Source organism: Balaenoptera borealis, assembly GCF_965194805.1.
Source record: "Balaenoptera borealis genome assembly, chromosome: 5".
NCBI classification, from domain to species: Eukaryota; Metazoa; Chordata; class Mammalia; order Artiodactyla; family Balaenopteridae; genus Balaenoptera; species Balaenoptera borealis.
Window position 1 is genome coordinate 134,741,303 of NC_138862.1, and position 24,539 is coordinate 134,765,841.

A 24,539-nucleotide genomic window follows, 5' to 3' on the forward strand; every position below is an offset into this window, starting at 1 on the left:
ATTATAAATGAGCCTTAGCTGTTCATTAAGTTTTGCAGGACCTGTACTAGAAGACATTTTGCAGTAATGTTATTTAAGAGTAACTACCTATGCATATTAATGAAAATGTATTTATAGTAGAAGCTCTCCTAATTAAAGGCCCTTTAACCAAATCCTAGATTAACCAGAACTCTGCAGTCCTTTCTAACAGATGCCAATGGCCACCTTTGTGTTGGGGACGCGGTGGCCAGCAGGTGCTCTCTGGACCACCTTCCAGTTGAGGTGTTTACCCAAGTCATAGCGTCTATTCCCAAACTTGTTTATGCCACTCGTGCCCAGTATTGTAAATCTGTGACTTAAATATGACAAACTGATGAAGGGTAAGTGAGTGTTGTCTCTGCTAGGGAAACTAAGTCAAATGCTTACCACAAAGCTTAATAATGACAAGTTGAAAAAAAAAATGCTGCTAAAGAAATAATTGATAAGACAGTTCTAAAACGTTGGTTTAAAAATGTAAAAATCTAGCATTCTGAACTGAGATTGCTAAATCCTCACTCTACTTTAAAGAAGGTAAACTTGGAAAACTTAATCAACTTAACATGGGTAAGTTTATGCAAAAAGGATGAAGTGACCTCTCATCAGAGGACATCAGATGTTGGCTGCACAACAAAAATGAGAGAAAATGTACAACGATATGTTTTAAGTTGATGTAAACATTTTAGTTATGTCATTTCATTTTAAAATTGTTCCGTTATGTAACCAAGGACCAGCCCCAATAACACTGGACAGGGGCCATCACATTGGTTCTGTTAGGTCTTGAACGCCCTACCAGGCCCCTACTTGATAATGGAGTGGATTCTGGAGAAATTCTTGCTTGGTAACGTGTTCTATAGAGAGACTGTTCTAGCAAGAATTTGGTTAAAAATGACCTCATGTTATTAAGAGTGGCGTCTCAAACTGTTTGGTATAATAAAGGATCTTGAAATGACAGATGCGGCTGTTTTCCTGTAACTTCTAAAAATGACAAAGCTGCAAGCCAAATGACATCTTCATGGTACTTTTCCAGTACTTACTGCGCCCCAGCCAACGTGCAGTTGTAAAAGTCACAGTGGTTAATTTATATAGCACGGTGATATAAAGTCTCACACAAACTTGCAATATTCTCTTGCTGTGAAGGAACAAATGCTATCGAAAGCTTTAAGATACTTATTTTTTCTTGCAAACATCAACTATTGTGCAACAGGGCATGGGATTTTACATATAGTTATCTGAGCCCCGTCTGGCAGCCTGATGATAAGGCATAAAATCTCATTTGCCCACAGCTTAGCAGACGAAGGGAGGGCTATCAAGACAGGTGATATCTAATATAATCACCTCTGGCAGATGCGGAGATATTCCACCTTCCTTACCTAAAACTGATAGAGGAAACTCTCATTGCATGTCACATAATGTGAGAGCCTTATCAGCCGAGCAGAACGCAGAAACTGACCAAGTCAAGGAAGCTTGTCCCTGGCTCAGTGACACTCAGCCTGTCACCCTCTCCTAAGTAACAGGACAGATATTTATTTTATCAGAACTTCAGCTGTTCAGGAGAAACTTTTTAGCAGCTGCAAAAACAGGCACCCCTTCAGACTCACTCATTTTGCAAACTTTCTGTTCTCTTTCCCAAGTGGCATGTTTCTTTCTAGAATCAGTAGTGAACTGACAAACTTTGGAGAGTGACTGGAAATTTGGGATAACTATAGCTAATTTCATTCCCTTCAAATTGGCCCACCTTCCATACAAATGGGGCAGATGATATCTTTGAGAAGTTCAGGGTTATTTTCCCCAAATTTTCCTGTAGTCTTTCACATATTTCCCATTGAACAAGCAGCACAGGCTGCCTCAGGAAAAAGATGACATCACAAACTACAGAGAATATAAGTCAAATCCCTGGCTTTTGATTTTCCAAAGGAGAGACCAAGGCCAAAGAGAAAAGATCCGAAGGAGCACCTGACCAGTGGCGTGAGTGTCCTCCCTGCCCGATGTGAGAGAGACCCTCAGGACCAGATGGAGGGGAGGCAAGAACATTAGGCACTGCTGAGCCCTTGAAAATAGTTCATGTCCCCCAGGCCGTGTCCTGGGGGACGAAACTCCCAGATGGGAAGAAGAGCCCCAGAGCAGAAGCCCTGCTATATTTCCAAAGCAGGAACCTCACATTTCCTTGTGTCCAGCAAGGGGTAGGAGTGAAAGAAAGGTCTTCAAGGGGCAAGTAAACCAAGGGGCCTAAGAGTTCTGGAATCTCAGTGAGGAGTGCTGTGTGTGTAGTGGTGTAGTGGGCTCTGAGAGTTCATCACCCCTGCCCTTGGGTCTCCTGAGGAAGACAGATAGTAAACAGAGCAGTGTGCATAAATGTGTGTATATGACTATGCTTGTATTTTCTAAAACTTCAAATCAAGCTGGGTGCTACAAAGTTAGGGTAAGTGATGTCTGAGGCCCTCCTGATTTAAGCTGCTGTGACTCTCTAATTTGATCAGCAGCTACTGCAGCCACTGAGGGCAAATCCAGAGGAAACAGATTTTAACTGCAGCTTAAATAAGACAGTAATATTTTTTGCTTTTTAAAAATTTCAATAGTCACCTGTTTAACAGATTATTAAATCTGCTCAGGACTTTCAAGGTAAGAGTTTTCATCCATCTAGCACGGCTGCAATTATTTTAACTAATCCTTTCTTAAATGGTCAGCTCTCATTTTTTTTCTAATTTACAAGGAAATATAGTTTTATTACAGAAAAATTTGAAAACAAAACATAGTCCACAATCCACAACAGAGATCATCAGCAGTAACAATTTTGTGTACTTCCTTCACATCTTTTTGCTACACATATTTTTAACACTAGAGGCCAGTTTAGACAATTTGCCTGCTATTTTCATGAGACAATATCATAGCAGAAATCTGTCATTTGTGGCTGCCCAGTGTCTTTAGACAGCCTCCCTACATTGTAGGAGACCCTTGGGCTGTGGGTCCTGCCTTCTCTAGATAAAAACAGACAGACAACAACAATTCCTCCATCTCCCACCTGCCTTGAGTTGGGGTGCCAGTGTGGGACCTAGGTTCTGCCAGTCAGCTGGACCAAGCCGGGACCTTGCCTTGGGTGTGAGCTGTGTGGAAGGACAGGGAAGGCACAGGACCTCCCTTCGCTAATACAGGTGTCCTAAGAAAGAGCGTGGGCCTGGGGGCAGTGGCAGTGGGCCAATTCCAGGCTGACATTCCTGGAAATTTAGCCTCCCCTTCCCCGTAGCCTCCCGCAGCTGTGAGAGCTATCTGTGTTCAGAATAAATCCCCTTCTGCCTCAACCGTGCAGAGGGCGGCTACTCATACCTGCATCTAGAGCCCTGACGCGCGCGATTATGCATCACAGAAGCACCGTGAGGTGTTCCCGTGAAGCACTCACTTTGGGATAATGAAAACTGAACCTCCAAAAATTTGACTCATTTAGGTTAATTTTTATTCATTTATTTGAGTCTTAAAACTTAGGATCTTCTGAGGGATTCAGGGCCTTTTATGGGTAGAAGTATCATGAGAGTGGAAAAACATCCTTTTAAAAGTTACTTAATCCCCTTTAATATGACATATAACTTTAAAACGTAAAGGGACGTGAAAAAATGGCAGTGATATTTGTTCCAAAACGTGGCACATTAATAAAAGATGGGAAAGCCGGGAACTAAAGGCACCTAAAGGAGTAGCTGAAAAAACATTGCAGGTGTTAGTGGAGAGTATACTACAGATGGAATTTTATTTTATTTCAGTTGTTTTTCCTTCTTTCAGCAATTCAGAAACATTTTTAATGTCTGTGGCCAGAGAAAAGGATAATATTATTTTATGCATCATCATCATACGCCATAATCTATGAGCTGCCTTTGTTTTTTAATTTCATTTATTTATTTATTTTTGGCTGCATTAGGTCTTCGTTTCTGTGCGAGGGCTTTCTCTAGTTGTGGCAAGTGGGGGCCACTCTTCATCGCGGTGCACGGGCCTCTCACTATCGCGGCCTCTCTTGTTGCGGAGCACAGGCTCCAGACGCGCAGGCTCAGTAATTGTGGCTCACTGGCCCAGTTGCTCCGCGGCATGTGGGATCTTCCCAGACCAGGGCTCGAACCCGTGTCCCCTGCATTGGCAGGCAGATTCTCAACCACTGAGCCACCAGGGAAGCCCTGCCTTTGTTTTTAACAATTAAATCCCTGAACCCACCTTGTTTCAGGGCACAAACTCTGATTCATCTGGTCTTCTCCTCTCCACCCCTGATCACAGGCATGTTGCCGTTTTTGGACACAGACGGAGCTCAGATGACATCACCATACAGTGCAGGGACAGCAAGCCTCAGGTGCCCGTGGCAGACACCAGCAACTAAGGAGCGAAATCCTTCTGCTGAGCCCGACTTCTGACTCCACGCAAGGTGCCAGGCAGCCACTGCCAAATACCTTCACATCGAAAGTTCCACATTTCTGTTATTTCACCATCTATTGACTGCCTTCGGTATGCCAAACACAGTGTCATGTTCTGGGGATAGAAAGATGAAAAAGATAAAACTCCTGCCCTCCAAGAAAGCTCAGTCTCATGGGGAAGGCCAACAAGTACAAAAATAGTTGAACAACTTCACAATAAATGCAATAATAGGGCTGGGGATGGGGTGAGGACCCCTAACTCTCCTTTGAGAAGAGAAAAAATGCAAAATCTATAGACTAGAGCCCCAGGACATTCACTTTTGCACACGGAAACTACTTTGAAGTAAGCTGAATTGCCTTCTCCCCAGGTGGATTCCAAGTAGCAAAAGAAATGAATTTATCGTTCTTTACAATTTGCCCTGTATAAACCAATCGCCAGTAGAGGGACAGCTATATTTGCATTACCTGAATAGGCTACGAAAGTTAATAAGCAGGTGACTTTTCAAAAAAAGAAAACTGCTTGAGAATTTCAATATCTATATATCCTTCTTTAGAGTAACTCATGCACAGACACACACACAACCACAGTATACATTATGGAATGAAGAATGAAAATGTTACAGGGAGGGGTATTTCTTAAAATATCTAAAAACCTGGCAGGTTCACAAAACGCTCCTTCCTTTTTTCCACCCCCTGCATCCCCCCCCACCCCCCGCCATTTATCTATCCCAATTTTTAATCAGAAAAAAGCATTTGAGCTATATATAACTACATTTTAAAAGATAATGTATCGAGCCATGCTCTGCTCTAGAGGACCCTCTTAGTTTGGGGTCCCCAGGAAGCAAACCCTGAGACAGGATTTGAGGCAGGTAATCAATTTGGGCAGTAAGAAGAGGGGTAGGAAAGTGAGGTGAAGGGAGGGGAGCCATTCAAGGGCCTGTTATCAAGCCAGTTACAACTGTGGGCAATTGGGGCTTAACTGTGGAGGAACCCTAGGGGCAGGCATAGAACATACCTCTGGGCTCCTCTGCCCGAGGGGCGGGGACCGACTCCCTCATCCACTGACTCAGGCTGCTCCTGGGAGTATCAACTCCCCCGCTCTCCACCCCACTGGAGCACAGAGGCCCTGACAGCCAGGGAGGCCTCAGGCAGAACTGCCCCTGCCGCAGGTGGAGGCTGGGTCCATGTACAGGAAATGCTAATTGGCCAGGGGACATGGGTGGAGCCCCAACACCGTCTGCCACAGGGATGAAAATAAAGGCAACTTTTCTCCACTTTAAATTCTGCTCTATTTTACCTTTACTCCTGAAGATAGCTAGGATATAGTGATTCTGAGACACAGTGTCTGTAACACTGAATAATGAAACTGCAAATCAGTTATAACCTATAGATAAATTTCATCTCCTATGCTTCTCGAGACTTCGTTTACAAACACATTAGCAGCATATGGGAGTATTATGTACAGATAATAAGCAAAAATAACTAATAATAATAATACAGATAAAAAATGAAGAACAAAGAACAGTAGAAGCATTTCAGACATTTTTGTTTGGCAAATATGCTATTCCTGGCTCCTGTTTAGATTATATTTTCATTTGTGGTAACAAGTTCCATGCAGTGTTTCAATGCTGGTACCATAACAAATTAGGCAAGTTGCCTTTTATTTTTAAGGAACAGAAAAGAGTAAACAGAAATTTCAGGAGTAGGAGTTTTGAAGGTAAATATTACCTGAATAAAAAGTATCTAATAATCATGTGAATTCGATGGCTCTTCCCATCTGTATAAACTTAAAAAACAGAAATGGCTTGAACACAGGTCTCAAGGCTGGAAATGGCGCTGGCGCTCAGTGGAAGTTTTCCGCAGGGAATCTCTGGTGTCAGTGCAAGAACAGAACTGGCTTGAGGATGGACCCCAACCAGCCCTTTCCCAGGGGGGCTCCCTGGAGGTGACAGAGAAGACACAAAGTGTCTAACTGCTCTGCTGTGCAAAGCTCTCCTCCCAGGGCTTGACAGAGACTCCACAGCCGAGCCCAGGAATCCATGAGTGAGTGTGAATGGGTCGGGGGGTGGGGGGGAGGGTAACAGAGGGCAGCCTGGGTATCTGTGCCCTCACGGCCAGGCAGCCATCTCCTACCTGTGTCTAAGTCACAGCCTCTACCAAAGCTGCTGGGACTGTCTCCTGAGAGCTCACTGAGAACAACCTGCCCTTCCCTCTCCTTTCAGCCAAAAAATATGAGTGGGTTGCTTTCACAGTGAGCAGCTTCCTGGAGCTCCTTTCCACAGCCTTGGAAAGTTCTCTTTACCACCAGGGATGTAACGGAGCCAACTCTAGTTCCCCTGAGAACCAGTGAGGGCTCTTCCCACCCCCACTCCTTCTCCCACACACCTCCAGACAAGTGGTCAGGCAGTTCTGTCTTTCTTGTTTATACAGATGAGCACAGTCATTAAATATTGTGGCTTAATTATTTTAAGAGAGGGTGGCTGTCTCCCCCTCTCTCCAGCCCCTGGGGTGAATCATAACTGATCTAAGCCCGCCATGTAATCCTAGTCCCCTTGCCAGTGATCAGTCTAGACATGTGGTGTAATTCTGGCCTGGGACATGCGGGGAGGTCTCATGATGGTTTTCTAGGAAAGAAGCTCCTCACTGATAAAAAAGAGAAGCATAGGAGGAGAGTCCCCTTCCTCCGTCTCTGCAATGCTATCATTCGCCTGTGACTCCTTTGACCTCGGCAGCCAGCTGGCGTCCTGAAGGAACTGTCCTGAGACGACAGGCTGGGTGACGGGAAGGCACCAAGGTCCCTGACGACTTCATCACGGGGATCTGCTCTCCCTCTGGACTTTTTGTTAGGGAGATGAGTCTTTCTTATTGTCTAAGCCATCTTGGTGGCCAAAGATATCCTGATACAAACACTTTGCTACAAGAAGAAAGAGGAGGCTTTTAAAGAAGAGATTAGAAGCAGAGGTGGAAGACGTGGTGAACACTACACACATTGGTACGTGCTTCAGGCTGTGAAAACCCAAGGGAAGGGAGTTAGGTTTAGCTGTGCAGTACATAAAGATTAGAACAGAGATAAGCCCCTTGAGAACAGGGGCTACGTCTTATTTCCTTAGAAAGTGCTAAGTCTCCTATTTTACACTGGAAAAGATAACTTGGTTCTTTTCTACTTGGACATTGATACGAATCTCCAAAAAATTATGACAAAGTAAACTACAATGAACTATAAAAAAATGGATGTATAGTGAGAAAAAACTATTTGAATAAAGGACTAGAAATTATTTGTTGTTAGTGAATCTGGAAACTAAGATAACATGGGATTTCTTTAAATAATTTGAAAACAATTTTATTCATTGATTCAAAATTCTCATGTGTCAAAAATTTTAGCAGTTATCAAAAAGTATCAGGATTCAGAAAGATTAAAATTCCACCGTTGTTCCCTTCCTTCCCTTGGGTAGAGATATTAGAGTTGTGATAGCAAACAGGAGGTTTCTAAAATGAGGGACAATGAGGAAAAGAGTGAAGTAAAGGGCACAGATAATACAGCAATCAAAAATAAGGTAAAATATACAAATAAAAAAATACTTCCCACCCCTTCTCCCTCTTCCAGTCAGTAACTCTTCTTGCCTCTTCACTTGATACCAGCCCCCGTATGCCAGCTGTTGTAGTGTACTATTGTACTTTTCAAGGTACTGTACTGTAAGATTAAAAATGTTTTCTTTAAAAAAAAAATACTGGGGCTTCCCTGATGGCGCAGTGGTTGAGAGTCTGCCTGCCAATGCAGGGGACACGGGTTCGAGCCCTGGTCTGGGAGGATCCCACATGCCGCGGAGCGACTGGTCCCGTGAGCCACAATTACTGAGCCTGCGCGTCTGGAGCCTGTGCTCCGCAACAAGAGAGTCCGCGATAGTGACAGGCCCACGCACCGCGATGAAGAATGGCCCCCACTTGCCGCAACTGGAGAAAGCCCTCACACAGAAACAAAGACCCAACACAGCCATAAATAAAAAAAATTAAAAAAAATAAAAAATACTGGATGAAAATGACCAAGAAAAAATGAATTTCTAAAATATTTGGTCTCTCTCCTCTCCTGCTCCCCCCCAATTAAGAAAACATACTTTAATAAATAATAATAAATATACGTTTTTCTATAATTCTCTGGAGATAGAAAAAATTGTTAATATAAGGAATTACTTTGTTTTACATAGTCTGAAGCCTCAAACTTAAGAAATTAAGGATGATGTCATTAGGTGTTAGAGGCACAAGGGTGATCATTATAGTTTTTAGAAGGTAAAACAAAGTTCCAAGAACTGGAGGTGATGTTTATTCACATGGCGGCATTGTGAGAAGCCTCCATCCAAGAGAAGTCTCTCTTGACCCCTCAGGGGTAGGATAGGGGCCCCTCCTCCAGGCTCCCATTGCCCCCTGTGACGTCTATTCACATAGGAGGTCCCGTACTGGCCTGCAGGCACCCAGAGCTAGCTCACAGTCCATTCACTGTGGGATTCCCAGCACCTGGCAGTATGTCTGAATTGAACCAAGCTTGCACACTCATCACCGTTCAAAACTCAGCTCATTCATTACCTTCACCATAGGAACTCTGACAATTATGTCTTTTCATATTTATTTCTTGGTCTCCATCCCCAGACTGAGAACAATTACATTTTGTTCCTTTCTGTATCCTCGGTGTCTAGCACAAGTCTTAGCACATAGTGGATGCACCATCAACGTTTATTGACTATTACATGATCAAAATTAACACCCCACCAAGCACTGTTGTACAGGTGGTGAGAGACACAATCCCTATGTGTGATTCTTCCCCTTATGGAAGCACATCAGCCTACATGCTGGGCATCCTTCAGAAAATGAAAGTTTATAAAAACTGCTTCCTAACATCCTTGCTGGAATGGCCCTTATCAGGAAGTGACTTACCCATGGGAGCTGACAGTAACACTTGCATAGACAGAGAAAAATGGCAAAAAGATATTTCATCCTGGAAAATGGTTCTTCTCAGAGGTTTCCTAACATCTCAGAGATGATAACTCCCACTGGATGACCTGGCCCAATAGAAGCACAAAGCTGCCCAGTTTCTGATCCTGTCCCCTCACTCAACCTCTCTTCCAATCTTGGGATGGATTTTATGTATTTACAGAATTTTAAAGCTAGACAAGACCCTCAAGAGTAGATCCATCAAAGCAGCCCAACCTATTAAGGTCCTGAGGATTGAGTAAATTTTTTTTGGCTGCCATTTTTTAAAAATTTTTATTGGAGTATAGCTGATTTACAATGTTGTCTTAGTTTCAGTTGTACAGTAAAGTGAATCAGTTATACATATACATCTATCCACTCTTTTATAGATTCTTTTCCCATATAGGTCATTACAGAGTATTGAGCAGAGTTCCCTGTGCTAGACAGTAGGTCCTTATTAGCTACCTAATTTATATATAGTAGTGTGTACATGTCAATCTCAATCTCCCAATATATCCCTCCCCCACTTACCCCCTGTAACCATAAGTTTGTATTCTACATCTGTAACTCTATTTCTGTTTTGTAGATAACTTCATTTGTACCATTTTTTTTAGATTCCACATATAAACGATATCATATGGTATTTGTCTTTCTCTGACTTACTTCACTCAGTATGACAATCTCTAGGTCCATCCATGTTGCTGCAAGTGGCATTATTTCATTCTCTTTTATGGTTGAGTAATATCCCACTGTATATATGTACCACATCTTCTTATCCACTCCTCTGTCGATGGACATTTGGATTGCTTCCATGTCTTAGCTATTGTAAATACTGCTGCAATGAACATTGGGGTGCATGTTTCAAATTATGGTTTTCTCCGGATATATGCCCAAGAGTGGGATTGCCAGATCTATGGTAGTTCTATATTTAGTTTTTTAAGGAACCGCCCTACTGTTCTCCATAATGATTGAACCAATTTACATTCTCACCAACAGTGTAGGAGGGTTCCCTTTTCTCCACACCCTTTCCAGCATTTATTGTTTATAGATTTTTTTTGATGATGGCCATTCTGACCAGTGTGAGGTGATACCTCATTGTAGTTTTGATTTGCATTTCTCTAATAATTAGTGATGTTGAGCATCTTTTCATGTGCTTTCTGGCCATCTGTATGTCTTCTTTGGTGAAATGTCTATTTAGATCTTTCACCCATTTTTTGATTGGGTTGTTTGTTTTTTTGATATTGAGATAGCTGCATGAGCTGTTTGAATATTTTTGAGATTAATCCCGTGTCGGTCGCTTTGTTTGCAAATATTTCCTCTCATTCTGTAGGGTGTCTTTTCATTTTGTTTATGGTTTCCTTTGCTGTGCAAAAGCTTTTAAGTTTAATTAGGCCCCATTTGTTTATTTTTGTTTTTATTTTCGTTACTCTAGGAGGTGGATCAAAAAATATATTGCTGCGATTTATGTCAGAGAGTGTCCTCCTGCCTATGTTTTCTTCTAAGAGTTTTATAGTGTCCAGGACTGACTAATGTATCCAAGGTCATAGAGAAGTTACAGCAGAGCCGCTGTTCACCTCTTGAAGGAGGAAACAGACCACAACTCCAAAGAACAGAATTCCGTCTCCAAGTTTAACAGTTTCCCCTCTTTCATTTGTGTATAGGATCTGCAGTGTCTAGCAGCTAAGACAGCCCAAAACTTTCTCATTTTTCAAACCATTTTTCAAAGAACAAAAACACCCATCACCTGCTCTACTCATCCCCTCCTTAGCATCAAAGAAGAGAAAACGAAATGACTAGAATAACGGTCTTGCTCCTGATGAGGCACTGGTGAAGCTATGTCTGTTTTTATTAATTACCATTTGAGTGTTATGGAAAATCTTACCAATAATCAAGAGTTTGTGCCAGTTACAGAGTCCCAGATTTGGAGGTTTGGAATGAGATCACACAAAAGGGTAAGACAATGTTTCCCAGGACTTACCTTTCCTAGCATTAGATTACATTTCTGAGGTTGTCCTGGGTACCACAACCCTGCAGGTGTGACTGTGTGTGTGTGAGGGCCAGTTTTCAAAAAGCTCAATTGTGCAAAACTCACTTGATTCAAAATTGTTCAACAATGCAGTAACATGCCTTGAGAACAAAAATATCGATAAGATTCAATGCAATCAATCACTCATTCACTCTGTCACACTTTGAAAGGTACTGAGTTTAGAGCAAACAAAGATCCTGTTTGTGTCAGCAAGGAAGTTAAGGAGCATGACAATGTCAGTAGGGATGTGAAAGAATAATTTACATAGATAATAGGTTAGCTCTTGTTATGACTGTTCTATGCTCCAAATTTACAATTACTGTTATATTAATATTCAAAATGCAAAATTCTGATACATAATTCATGTCAGGTTTTTATTTTGAACATTACAGAAAAAACCTAGAATTGCGGATTGCAATGAGATAATCAGATGTGATGCAAAGTCTATCATGAAATCAAGACGGGAACAAATTGAGTTTTAAGAAGCAACAAAAACTGATTAGCTCCATTTCCCTGACTAGGTAAAGCCAACAAAGGATAAACCCTGTATAAAGTAAAATTAAATTAAGATCCAGGCAAGAAGAAAGTTGGTGCTCCAAAAAAACAATCTAGGGTTTCAGTGAAATAAAGTCTCCTGATCTTATCTATAGCAGGTGCTGGTTGGCCTCAAGTTAACATGAAGACAGCCAAAATGGAAAAAGGTTTGTATTTACAGATTTCAGTCTCTATTTCATCATCACAGTAATTATAACATAGGGATTTGAGCTACAACTCTCTCTTTAACTATAGCACAAAGCAGTTGTTACTGTATTTAATTTTGAGATAGAAAGGGAGGGAAACGAAGCTCTGGATTAGCATACTCCCAATAGAGGGTTTAAGCAACTGATTCTGGGTCTCATGTTTTTGCTGACTTGTGCTGAGGCTGAAAATAATCTGTTTTTATGACCAGAAAGCCAGGGCTTAACCTACTGACAGAGCTCAAATTAGAATCTACTAGTAGAAAGGATCCAGTTTCCCTGAATGACAGCTTATGGGTTTAGTCAATGATTTGTCACACACGAAAAAGTCACAGTGGGCTATGTAAGGGGAGGAAGGGATGGGGGACATGGGGCTGGCCTGCCTCCTATCACACAAGGCTTCACTTCCCAGAGTCAGGAGGCTGAGGGGAGCCTGGCTAAGCCAAGTGCTCTGGAAACGTCACGGCTGCTGCTTCTCACAGCGGTGACTGTGCCGGGCTGTCCCACTTGCCCAAGGAGTCCGCAGGAGCTCGGCAGGGAGGCCAGCTCCTCAGGAAACCACGCTGAGCAAAGGACACTGCAAAAGAGTCCTGAGCGCGGTTTTCCACCAGCACTGTTTCAGGAGAGTCTGGAACTTATTTGAGGATAAATCAAAGTGTTTTCATGTTCATATAATGAAAGGAAAAAGAACTGTTAGACTCATAAAGCGTGATATCTGAGGAAGCCTCAAAGGAGGACACGGCATCTGAGAGCAGTCCTCAAATTGCGTTGTGCACAGAAATCACAGGGATCTATCCCAATACCGTCCAGGGTGGGCCCAAGACACGTCTCTAACTAGGTCCCAGGCAGCGCCCTGAGCGGCTAAGTCCAGGGAGCACACTTTGAATAGCGAGCTTGGGAGTGGGGAGGGATCAGAGGGCTGCTGGCGCTGCGAACGCTGAAGGGTCCCAGCGCTCTAGAGAGGCTGGGGGGTTGGAGGGGGCTTTGAAGAGCAGCCCAAGCGAGAGGGCCTGTGTGCCCCTCCCACTACAGGAAACATGAGAGCTCCTCCAGCAGCAAAGGTTTGGGACCCGCTGCTGGCCCAGCCCCTCACTTTCCAGATGAGGCCACTAGAAGCCAGAGAGGCTGTGAGACTCGACCACGTGCCCTCCTGAGACCATTCTGCAGCCAACACCCACAGGACCCAGAAACTCCAGTCAGAGTTAAAACACCATAAGGAAAATCACCCTTACACTTTTGGCTCACGTCCTAAAAACTGTGGTTTGCATAGGTTACCTCTTGTTCTGTTCCCAGAAGTGATAAAGTACAGCTGCCCACTGACCCTCTGAACATGTCCTGCTACATAATTTACTACTTGAATGGATTTGTACTCAGCCTCATTCCAGAGAGGATTTGACATAACTTATATAATAAAATAGAAAACTGAGACCAGCAAGGGTAGGTGGAAATAAGAACGAGGAAAAGAAGAACACAGATGTGCTGGTCAAAACTTGTTGCTATGGTTGAGCTTCAAATTCAATTCCCAACTTCTTGGAATGTATGATAATGATTATTACTATTACTATTGTTGCTGTCATTGGTGGTTATGTCGTAGATGTAAGTCTTGCCTATTACAAGGGGGGATCTCAATCTCTGGATCCTTTGTGACATAAAGCAGTTTTCACTCTAGTCACATAGCAGTGGAGGTGTCCCCAAGGAGACATCAGTAATTCTTTTAAATAGAACTCATTCAGAAACAGAATTCCAACTTACAACAACACTTTGATGTTGAACTTATGAGGAAAGCTTCTCAACTCTTACCTCAATTCTAGTCTCTACACTTGGTACCTGTGTACAGAGCACCTGAGCTGTGCAAGACACTCTCCTTGTCCAAGGCACAGCCTCTGCCCATGCAGGCTTTGCAATCCAGAGGGAGCGCAGAGACAAAGCATAACAAGCTATCAGAAAGTGTCATGTACCTTAAAAGGATGAAATGAATATCCTAAAAAGAGAACCAAAACCAAGATATGAGCCAATCCTGAGAAAACATCCAGCCACAAAAACAGTGACACTGGTGTTAACTGTGACAACAGCAGGTGCCGTATGAGGAGCAGTTACCTGGCACCACATCCACTGTGCTAAGAGATTGTTACAATCCTCATTTTTGAAATGAAGAGACTGAGGTACAGACAGGCTAAGATCCTCTCTTAAAGGCACATAGTTGATTGAGTGACCACACCTGGTAATAATGAAACTGAGACCCCCCCCCCCCACTTCTGAACTCTGGGCCCCTCACCACCCTGGGATCCTGCCTTCTGAGTTTATGGAGTCAGAACCAGGTGAGCTGCATGCCAAGAACACAACTTGAAGATACATTCTCTGCACCAAGGTTGATAATCTGAATAATCAGGAAAAAAGGGAGAGGTGCTCTCCTACCTCCCCCTACCAAAAAAGTACTGTTCTGATTTTCAAGAAAAGTGTCTTTCAGAAATTGTAGAGCAGTAAGCCTGACACCAATCTCTGGCCAAGTCGAAGAACTGACAAACAGACGGCTTGTAAGCATTTAGAACATGAAGCAGTGGCCAGCAGAGGCTCACGTGGGCTTACAGAAAACAAGCCATACTAAATTAATCTAATTCCTTTCTGTTAGAGGGTTATTTGATTGGAAGATCAGCGAGAAGCAATTAGTCATGGGATATCATGATTCCAGCCCATCTGATGAAGTCATGTTAACATCTGTCAATGAGAAGAGTCTTGTGACATCCTTTAACATGGATGCAGTCTCCATGTGGACCCATGGCCGGGTGAACAAGCAACCCAAACATCCTGGAGTCTTGGGTCTCAGGCCGTTTTGCAGGTACGCCCTCTTGTAATGCCCTCGGTTCCACCCCTAATGATATCTTCACCAACATTTTACTAATGACTAAGATGAAGATCCCAAAAGACATATTTACCAAGTTTGCAGAAGATGCAAAGCCAGGCAGCAGCATCAATAGACACAGGCTGAGTCAGTTTTCCAAAGTGATGAAAGAAGCTGAAATGTGATCTGGAAGCCACCCAGGTTGGACTTGCAAGGCTAAACCTGAAGTTCTCCAGTCACAGGTCGGAAAATCAAATCCACAAATCAAAGATGAGTGAAATGCGGCTGAAGAGTAGACTATCTCATCTATAAACATTCTGATGGTAGTGTGTGGGGAGGAGAGTAGTTGCCCCCCCAAAGTTCAATACGAGACCGTAATATGATGTGACCTCTAAAAGAGGTCCTGAGACTCTAAGATCATTTTGCAATGTATGAAAGGTTTTAGCATCAATATACTTGGTTCCATCCAGCCCCTTGTGTTCAGGCCTGGGAACCTCATTTCAAGGGGTATATTGTCACCAAGGAATGACAATTATAATGTTCAGGGTTCTTAAAATCAGGTTACCCAAGGAATAGAGGAATGAGAGGGAACAGAGCTAATATATTTTGAGCAGTAACTTATGAGAATGTGCTAGGGATATTTCCTGTGTCATTCGTTTAATACTTATAACCATACAGAGTAGTTATTACTTTCCCCATTTTACAGATGAGAAAACTGAGAGTTTAGGTTGCTGTCCAAAGTATGTGGAGAGACTGAGATACAAACGGAGGGGAATCTGACTTTAAGGCCAAGGCTCTTTCCACTTCAGGATTAATGTAACCTCCAAGCAGCAGTTGAAACATTGATAATATTGAGAAATCAGAGTAAGATAACTACATCATACAGTCCCTGTATATGCCAGGGTTCCATGCTATTTCCTTTGCCTGGGACACCCTCTCTTTACCCTTTTTCTGCCAGATTCATATTCGTCCTGTAAGACTTGGCTCCTACACGCCCTTCTGCAATGTCTTCTCCACCCTATAAAAATAGGGTAAGTGCACCGGCGTCTAGCAGGCCCTGCAAAGGGGATGAAAGTGCCTATTTACAACCTGGTTGGCCTGCTTGGCCTGTAAGCTCTTTAAAGGCAAGAGCCATGTCCAATTTAGTTTTTATTTTTCCTTCCTAACAGCTTTATTGAGATATAAGTCAGGTACCATAAAATCTATTCTTTTGAAGTGTACAGTTCACTGGTTTTTAGTATACTCTCAGAGGTTTGAAACTATCACTGTGTAGTTTCAGAACACTTTCATCATCCCTCTTATGGACTGAATTATGCCCACCCCCACCACAATTCACAGGTTGAAGTCCCAACTCCCAATACCTCAGAAGTTCTTTAAAGAGATGATCAAGCTAAAATGAGGTCATTAAGGTGGGGCCCTAATCCAATATGACCAGTGTCCTTATAAGGAGAGAGAAAGAGAGAGACACCAGGGACATGCTACAGTAGCACGCAGATGAAAGGCCACATGAAGACGATGAGGAGGCTGCCATCTACAAGCCAAGGAGGGAGGTCTAAGAAGAAACCAATCCAACTAGCACCTCGACCTTGGACTTCCAGCCTCTAGAACTGTGAGAGATACATTTCTATTGTTTAAGCCACCCAGTCTGTGATATATTGTTACAGCAGCCCTCAAAAATTAATTCAATCCCCAAAGAAACCCTTCGCCCATTAGCAGTCACTCCCATCCCCACGCCCCATGGTTCCTGGCCACCACTGATCTGTGATTTCTGTCTATATGGATTTGCCTATTCTGGACATTTCATATACATGGAATCATACGACATGTGGTATTTTGTGACTGGCTTCTTTCACTAATGTTTTCAAGGTTCATCCATGTTGTTTCGGTACTTCATTCCTTTGTATGGCTGAATAGTTTTCCATTGTATGGATAGACCACATTTTGTTTACCCATTTGTCAGTTGATGGACATTTAGATTACTTCCACTTTTTGGCTATTACGAATAATGCTGCTATAAACATTCGTGTACTAGTTTTGGTGTGGAGATATGTTTTTCTTTTGGAAAACATATTCTAGGAGTAGAATTGCTGGGTCATGTGGTAATTCTATGTTTAACATTTTGAGGAGCGGGCAGATTTGTTTGCAAAGTGGTTACACCATTTTACATTCCCATCAGCAGTGTATGAGGTTTACAACTTCTCCACATCCTCATGGACACTTTTATTCTAGCCATCCTAGTGGATATGAAGTTATCTCTCATTGTGGTTTTGATTTGCATATCTTTGATGGCTAATGATGTCGAGTATTTTTTCATATGCTTTCTTGGCCATTTGTGCATCTTCTTTGGAAAAATGTATATTCCTATTTGTTTTTACTCCAGCTCCTGGTCCAAACTGGGCATACAGTGGGGACTTAATAAATAGAAGTCACAAACCACTTACAGCAGAATCACCCAGGGCTCCTAGGTCCCAACTGAGACCTACTGGGTCAAACTTTCTGGTCTCAGAATCCACATGTAAACAACGTCCTGGGGAGGTTTCCACCACACACTGAAGTTTGATAACTACTACCCTAACTGAACTAAAGATTCTTTAAACATCTGAAGAGCTGTGATGTATTCAGAGGTAAACATGAGATCTATGCTGTTCTAGACTGCAGGCGTGGGGCTGGTGGGCAACAGTCACAGGCAGAAGGACGTCACCTCATCACGTGGTATCGACTGAGCTTGGCATTTGGCTGGTCTATTTGCTATGAAAGTTGCAGAAGGGAGTCGCAATTGGCTGAGATGTAGAACAGCATGTGGTCCTTGTAGGGAAAGTACCAGGTAGATTCCATTAATTTTAAAATATTCTGCCTTATGATAACATATCCTGGTATTTGCCGTATCTAAAATAGACTGAGTCTCTACTAAAGAAGAATCTGTATGTTTTTCCTCCCTCTGGATGTTTATTCTATGTCTTGCTTTTCTCTGTTTCCCCCAGGCCCACATAAGCTATCTCACTCTAGAGACCATAATACATGTCTACTTATCTTCCTGTTGTCTGCCAGGTTTCTCAGTTCCAAGCAACAAAATAAGACTTGGCTGAGTGAAGCCGAGAAGGAAGGAATTTATTACAAACTTAGTGGGTGGGTCACAGAGTCACCAGGAATTTCAGGAGGACCAGAACAGGGACAACCTCCCTGCTGACATCACCAGCCCTGGGAACTCCATCTTGCTGCCACTGCCACCACCAGAGTGGCCTTCCTGGGCCCCTGATTCTTGATGTCATCGGTGCCTAGTCCCAAGTCCAGGGCATCAGGTTGTAGAGTACACAATGTTCAATTGATGGATGCCTGAGTTGATAATGCGTGAATTTAATGGGCACTGGGAACACTGGCTGCCATGGGACATGTAAAAACACCTCAAGGGCCCAATTCATGTCTTCCAGGAGCTTAGATTTTAGGTGAAGAGCTGCAGTGTACAAAAATTGTTGTTAGGAAATAATTACAAGGTTCTCCATAACTCTGGAGCACAATTTAAGGTGACAGAACATGTGTGCAGCAATGTAACTGCAGTGCTGTGGGGTAATCTGTACATCGCTGTATAACCAAGGAATAGATGGTACCTGGCAGCTCACCATCAGTCTTGGGGCACTCTGGTCACCAAAAAGGACATTTTGTAACCTTGTGATCTGAACCAGAAAACCTTCCAGGTTAAAGGCTAAAATGCCTTTGCACACTCTCTCCTAGGAGTGTGGGGAGGGGAGGTGGACTGGTCATGTTGAGGAATAATGACTAACACAGTTCAGACAGAGAGAGAGGGTCCAATTGACAGAATGCCTTGAATATGAGGCTTAATTTAAATTTTGTCTGACAGGAGGGATTCAAGATCTGTAAGATCTTTAGCAAGAGAGTGACATTATAAAAACAGCATTTTGAAAAAATGGTTATCCCTGAGCTTGAGGAAAGAGTAGAGTCTCCCACCAGCCAGGAAGCTACTACAGATTTAAAATTACAAAGGCTTATAGTAAGGTGACAGTGGAGAATAAAGGTAAATTTTGAAGATTCTTAAGGAAGAACTGGCAGGTGACTGGCCATGTGGTGGGCAGAGAAGGCAGTCACATGTGATGCTATTTACCAGTCTTCAGAATTGGAAGTGGTAACTACCAGAAAAAAAAAAAGGATGCTTTCCATTTCATTTGCTAAATTTCAGACATTGCCTAGATATTCAAACGGAGATTTCATTTAGACCCTAGAAATACGAAACTGCATAACAGGTGAAGGAGCAAAGCTAGAGGTGTAGGCTTTAAGGCCATTTGCTCTCAGGTAACAAGGAAAACAAGGAAAGTAAATGGAGCGAATGTGAAACACCAGCTACGCTTAATCTATCATCCTTCACCCAGAGAACACTGTACCAGATAAACTTCAGCTTAGTTAATCATCAGAAGTCTAGATAAATTGCCTCAATGAGGAAAGCAATGAAAGCCAGTTAACAAGGATAAGACAAAGCATATTTTCTCTCATTAGAAAGTGGCCTCCCAGGCCTTTATGTCTAAGATTTCATGTGAGGTTAAAGATACGTTCAAACAAGATGACTTCACCCTTGCTAATTATCTTTAGACCCCTGGAACCAAAATAGTAACTATTTTGAAGGTATTAAACTATGCCATGGGGTCTGTCATATGGGGGAGACTCTATTTGCTGCTCCTTCCCACATGGCAATCTCCATGCTATCCTGTGCTCAGGGCTGGCTTCCTGGGCATAGGGCCTGTGCAGGCACACAGGGCCCGAAGACTGCAAGGGCCCTACACTTGGCTTAATGCTCTGTTATCAAAGGCTTGAAATTCTTAATAATTTTTTAACAAGGGGCTCTGCATTTTCATTTTGTACTGGGTCCCACAAAGTTTGTAGCCAGTCCCACCTATAATATTCAAACATAAAAGCTATTTATAATTGACTCATGCTAAACTAACCAACCTCATTCTTGGTCACTGGATCAATTTTGCTTTTACACATTTGATAAAGTGAGGCAGGGCTCAAATCTGTCAATTCCCTATGTGTCCGTCGCTGCTGTGAATGTTCTTAACATGGAAGGGCTGTGAGACCATGGTCACAGATGAGGAAGTCAGCAAGCCATAGGAACATCTACAGGAACTGAAACATCTTTATCTGCCGATGCAAATCAGGTACTCGGAGCAACGGTACCACCAGTGGGCTCACTTAAAAATTGACTTTCTAGAGTCTGTAGAAAAGGCCAGTCAAACAGGAATCAACTACGTGCACACTTTGATACAAGCGCTATTAAACACATATACCTCATACCATGTGGATAGATCTTAAGTTGGTTCAGGTCCTAAAGGGGCTATATGGAAGGGTTAAATGCACATTGACAGAGCTCCCATGAATGACGAGACTCTGATGGGATTTTTATTACACTTCAAAATCAGGTTTTATTTCTTGTGGGTTGCACTTCTAAAATTCTAACTTATGTCAGAGAAATATGACTATTAAGTTAGAATAGTTTTACCCTAACTCTTTAAGAATGTAGGTAAAAAGCAAAATTAATGTATATAATAAAATTTCCTCTTGTATATGAATCTCCAGCTTCAGAAAAAGTACCTTGAAATAAAACTGAAGCAATTCATAGTAGTTTCAATGAGGTAAAATCTATTTTCATGAGGACCAAGAATAATAATGCTTCTCCTTAAAATAATCTGAAAACGTATTTTTAGTATTTAAGGGTTCTCCTGAACAAGAGATCAGTAATACCTTGTAGTTTACCCAGAATTTTTTTTAAAAAAACTTTTTATTTGAAGCATCCTCATTGAACTACTGAAAATTCAAATGAAATGATATTGTTGAAGTACTTTGTTTTTTTCAAAAGTAAAAGTAACACTATAATTAATGGGAAACAATATAGAAAGACAAATTTCTGTGATTTTCGGGATCAACTTTGATCAATTTTATATTCATAGAAAGTTAAGACAAAAGAAAATCAAACACTTCATCCTTAATCAATTACAGAGTTTGTTTTCAAAATGTAATGGTTAAATCCTCAGTTACAATATTCTCGGCTCTCTAGCGCACCCTAGAGCTATGCCCACCACCTCTCCTCAGTGACCTCAGCTGTAGTAAGGGAACTGTGATGGAGGCTTCGGGACATTAGGAGATGAGTCCATGTGTTTCATTTATATAGAATACAACAACAAGCAATATCCAGATATATCAGCAGCTTTCAGCCCTCAGCCTGAAGAGGAGATTCTTCATTGTCTAAAAAGCCCTGACCCAGAGCTGGTTTGGCTTTCCCTGAGACTGGGGGCCGAGGACAGAAGGAGGTGCCCACCTGTGGAAGGCATCAGCTCTGACACCCTTGGCTATCCTTTTTCAGGGCAGAGATGGGGACCCACGTCTGGAAGCACAGCAGCGAGGTCAGCACCATGGACAGCACACTGGCCAGCTTTCCCACCGCGAGGGGTTTCGCTCCGAGGGAGCATCAAATTCTGCATGCTTTTCTCACTGCAGGGCACAGCCCATCTTCCGGGAGGGAGGCACCCATATCTCAGGGTGACACTTAAACATAATAAATGGTAGTCACTGAGCATTAGACCCATGTGCTCCCCAAGAGAAACCACTAATGCAAGTGTCTGGAGACTTTCAGGCCCCACATGGAGGACTTCCTGAGGGCCTCCATCACTGTCCCCGATCATGAGAAAACACACAGCATGCTGGCTGTTGCTGGAGGCACCGCATGAAGCTGAATGCCCCTCTGAAAACACCCACCTCCTAACATACCCCCTCCCTACCCAAGGGCGGGGGCGGGGTGGGCTATCTCCTTTGAGATCTCTCCCAACCCAACACCACAGCACCATTCATCCACATGAAATCTCTTCAGCAGAGAAGTACACACAACAAGGCAGAGACGGTGCGAACCAGCCAGAGATTTCATAGACATCTCCACTGAACCTCAAGGCAGTGAAATGAGGTTAAAGCCCTTCAGAGGAAAACTCAAGGGCCATTTCCCCCACCCACAGTCATCCTTCTTCCCCTGTAACATGGCTCCAACCTCCAGAAAAAGGAACTGAATAACACGGTCTCTCTGCGCTATTGCCCAGACTTAGAAACACAAACATATGCAAAAATGTTGTACCCCTCTGCTACTGGGAAAACAAGAGCTTTGGTGACAGGTTTTGCTCCAAAATTCCTTCTGATGGTCTTTTATCTTGGCTTTTTTTTTTTTGTCAGAGTCATTATTGATTACCATTCTAATACCAAACATAATATGAACCATGGACGAGCACACCCAGCACTCCCATCCTCTTCCCCCGTTTTATTCTTTCTATAGCACTTAATCACATTCCAGTGCATTATATAACTTGATTTATCCACTGTCTCTCTCTCTCTCCTTAGCTCCACCAGAATGCACCCCCCTGAGAACAGACTTTGCTGTGTTCACTGCTGTATCCCAGGCCTAGAACAGCACCTGACACAGTGAGCAACCCACCCACTCACACTGCGGGTTACTTAAGGTACACACCGCTTCCTAACTGCACTGAATGAATGACTCTGTGGCATCAAGCATTTGGCTAATGTAAACTGGATCACTGTACTTTTCCTGTGGGACTCGGCGAGATATATCCTCGAATCAAGAGAGTGACCGCCCTCCTCACCCGGAAACAGCAGGGCATCACTGCCTTCCTGTCCCCGGGAGGGACACAGTCCAGGCAGTTAATGAAGACATCAGCCCTGCTCTGCTACATCTGGAAAAAGAGGCAAAGCCTTGAAGCGAGGAGGATGGAGAGACAGGGTGGAAAGGCTGCCCAACTGCACCTCTGAAGGGTCATCAAACTGGTCCCACGTATCAGCAGACACCCGTCAACCTAAGCTATAACCTTTCCCTAGGCTGTCTCAGCAATTCCGCACCCATCAGGTGGGCCAGGTGTCCTTCCCTGGAAGAGCCTCTCTTCCCTGCAGCTCCTCTGGGTTTATCACTTGCATCAACGCTTCTCATCAAAGTGACCAAAATGGCCTTCTGCTCGGGACTGGAGATTCCTCAAGGGCTCTGAATGTTGACTCTTCACCAGAGCTCCAAGACAGATTGTACCCTCTCTGTCACACAGACACACTGACAGCTCTGAAAGATGTCCTCACCCAACTTTAAATGTATTTCCCATTTCTGGGCCACTCCAGCTATAACACACTAGGAGTTAGAATTTATAGTAATTCTATAATTATCTTGTGAGCAGTGCAGTCACATTGCATTGCACTTTTGCATGTTAAATTTTTTGTGTTTAAATTTAAAACATACCCCATTTTTGTTGCCTTGTTTTACAAAGTCTCATATTTAATAGACCTCAAAAGAATGAAGTGGCCCAGATCTCTCTCAACCTCTAAGAGACCCTGATCCCTCCCACCTCATGGCCCTTCTAATAGAGCTATTTGCACTCAAATCCTATTTTCAGCCCAATACCAGTACCTGGAGGACAGTGGCCATAGCGGCTTCATCTCCTTGATAGCCACCAGCTGGATGCTTGCTGGATGAAGCTGCTCTTGGCCATTCTCAAGGACAGTGGAGAGTGACGTTTAGTTAAATATATGGCTTTTTCTTTCGATATAGAGCATGCATACATCTTCGTGTACACCGAAACTAGGAAATGTCCACCTAATACATAGATGGCAAGAAAAAACAAACCTATTTCATGCCAGTTAAAACAGTCTGTGAAGATAAAAAGATTTTTCCAAATTTATTTCTCAGCTGACTTGTGCTTTTCCTATGAAGAAATTAAAAATACGTTAATGACCTATTCTTAGCCTTTTATTCATTTAACCAGTGAAATTAAAATATTGGTAGGCTGTAACCAAATGAAGATGACTTTATGGACCTGAGTTAATCCTGCCAGTAGGGATGTTGCCCCCTCGGGAGTTGGTCTGCATGTCACTTTAGCACCACCTGCTGGTCATGATGGTCAGTATTAAAACAGTGACTTTCATTCCTATTCCTCTTACTGAATCTCTTGTAAATTTAAATACCACATATGCTTGTGACCAATAATTTCAACATGGTGGCACGGTGTCCAACATGGGTAGTAACTCCCAAGCCGGGCTCCTCAGAACACCAGTGCTATTCAGAGGGGCCTGGGGAAGGGAGTTCAGTGGCTGAGCACAGTTGGGAAAAGCTCTTGAAGGGTCACAATTTAGCCAGCAGATTTCAGGCTCTGAAGAGTTCCTCAGCAAACAAACTGGTTTAATTTTGTGGAGCCAAATGTTTTCCAAACTCATTTAATCATGGAACTCCTTTTTACACAGAACATCTATTAACATTTTCAGGTACTCTAGGGCTTAAGGTCAGAGGGCATTGAGGCTGTCCCAAAAAATCACAGCTGTAAATGTTTCATTGTATCGACTGCCTGCCTACCCACAAACTAGACAATTTTACAACATGATTTTTGCTTACAAATAACTTGCCAACAGATTTACACCCTTCACCTCCAAGACACACAGGATGGCAAAGTGACACTGTCATCACTATCACTTCACAGCCAAGTTATTTCAAAAAGTGAAAAATCATCCCACCACGAGGTCTCAATAACAAGTTT

General features: G+C 42.9%; 2 protein-coding genes across 13 annotated transcripts in view; one reads left to right on the forward strand and one right to left on the reverse strand.

Annotated features, from left to right (window-relative positions):
• NEK11 (NIMA related kinase 11) overlaps window positions 1-24,539 on the reverse strand; it is a gene marked incomplete at its 3' end in the record, with an annotated part of 277,731 nt that overhangs the window by 230,073 nt on the left and 23,119 nt on the right.
• On the forward strand, window positions 5,186-24,520 carry LOC309629106 (uncharacterized protein). 12 transcript variants are annotated; one of them, XR_014244836.1, is made up of 5 exons: window positions 5,186-6,446; window positions 12,042-12,092; window positions 14,758-14,964; window positions 15,926-15,998; window positions 17,619-18,402. XR_014244836.1 is itself a non-coding variant. In XM_082392842.1 (4 exons), exons 1-4 carry the CDS (start codon window positions 6,443-6,445, stop codon window positions 22,436-22,438), a joined length of 372 nt encoding a protein of 123 aa, XP_082248968.1. In that variant the 5' UTR covers window positions 5,186-6,442; the 3' UTR covers window positions 22,439-24,520. The 12 variants fall into 12 exon arrangements, 2 of the variants coding, with proteins under 2 accessions (XP_082248968.1, XP_082248969.1); XR_014244837.1 differs by having other exon boundaries at window positions 14,818-14,964; XM_082392842.1 differs by lacking the exons at window positions 14,758-14,964; window positions 15,926-15,998; window positions 17,619-18,402 and adding exons at window positions 21,143-21,374; window positions 22,354-24,520.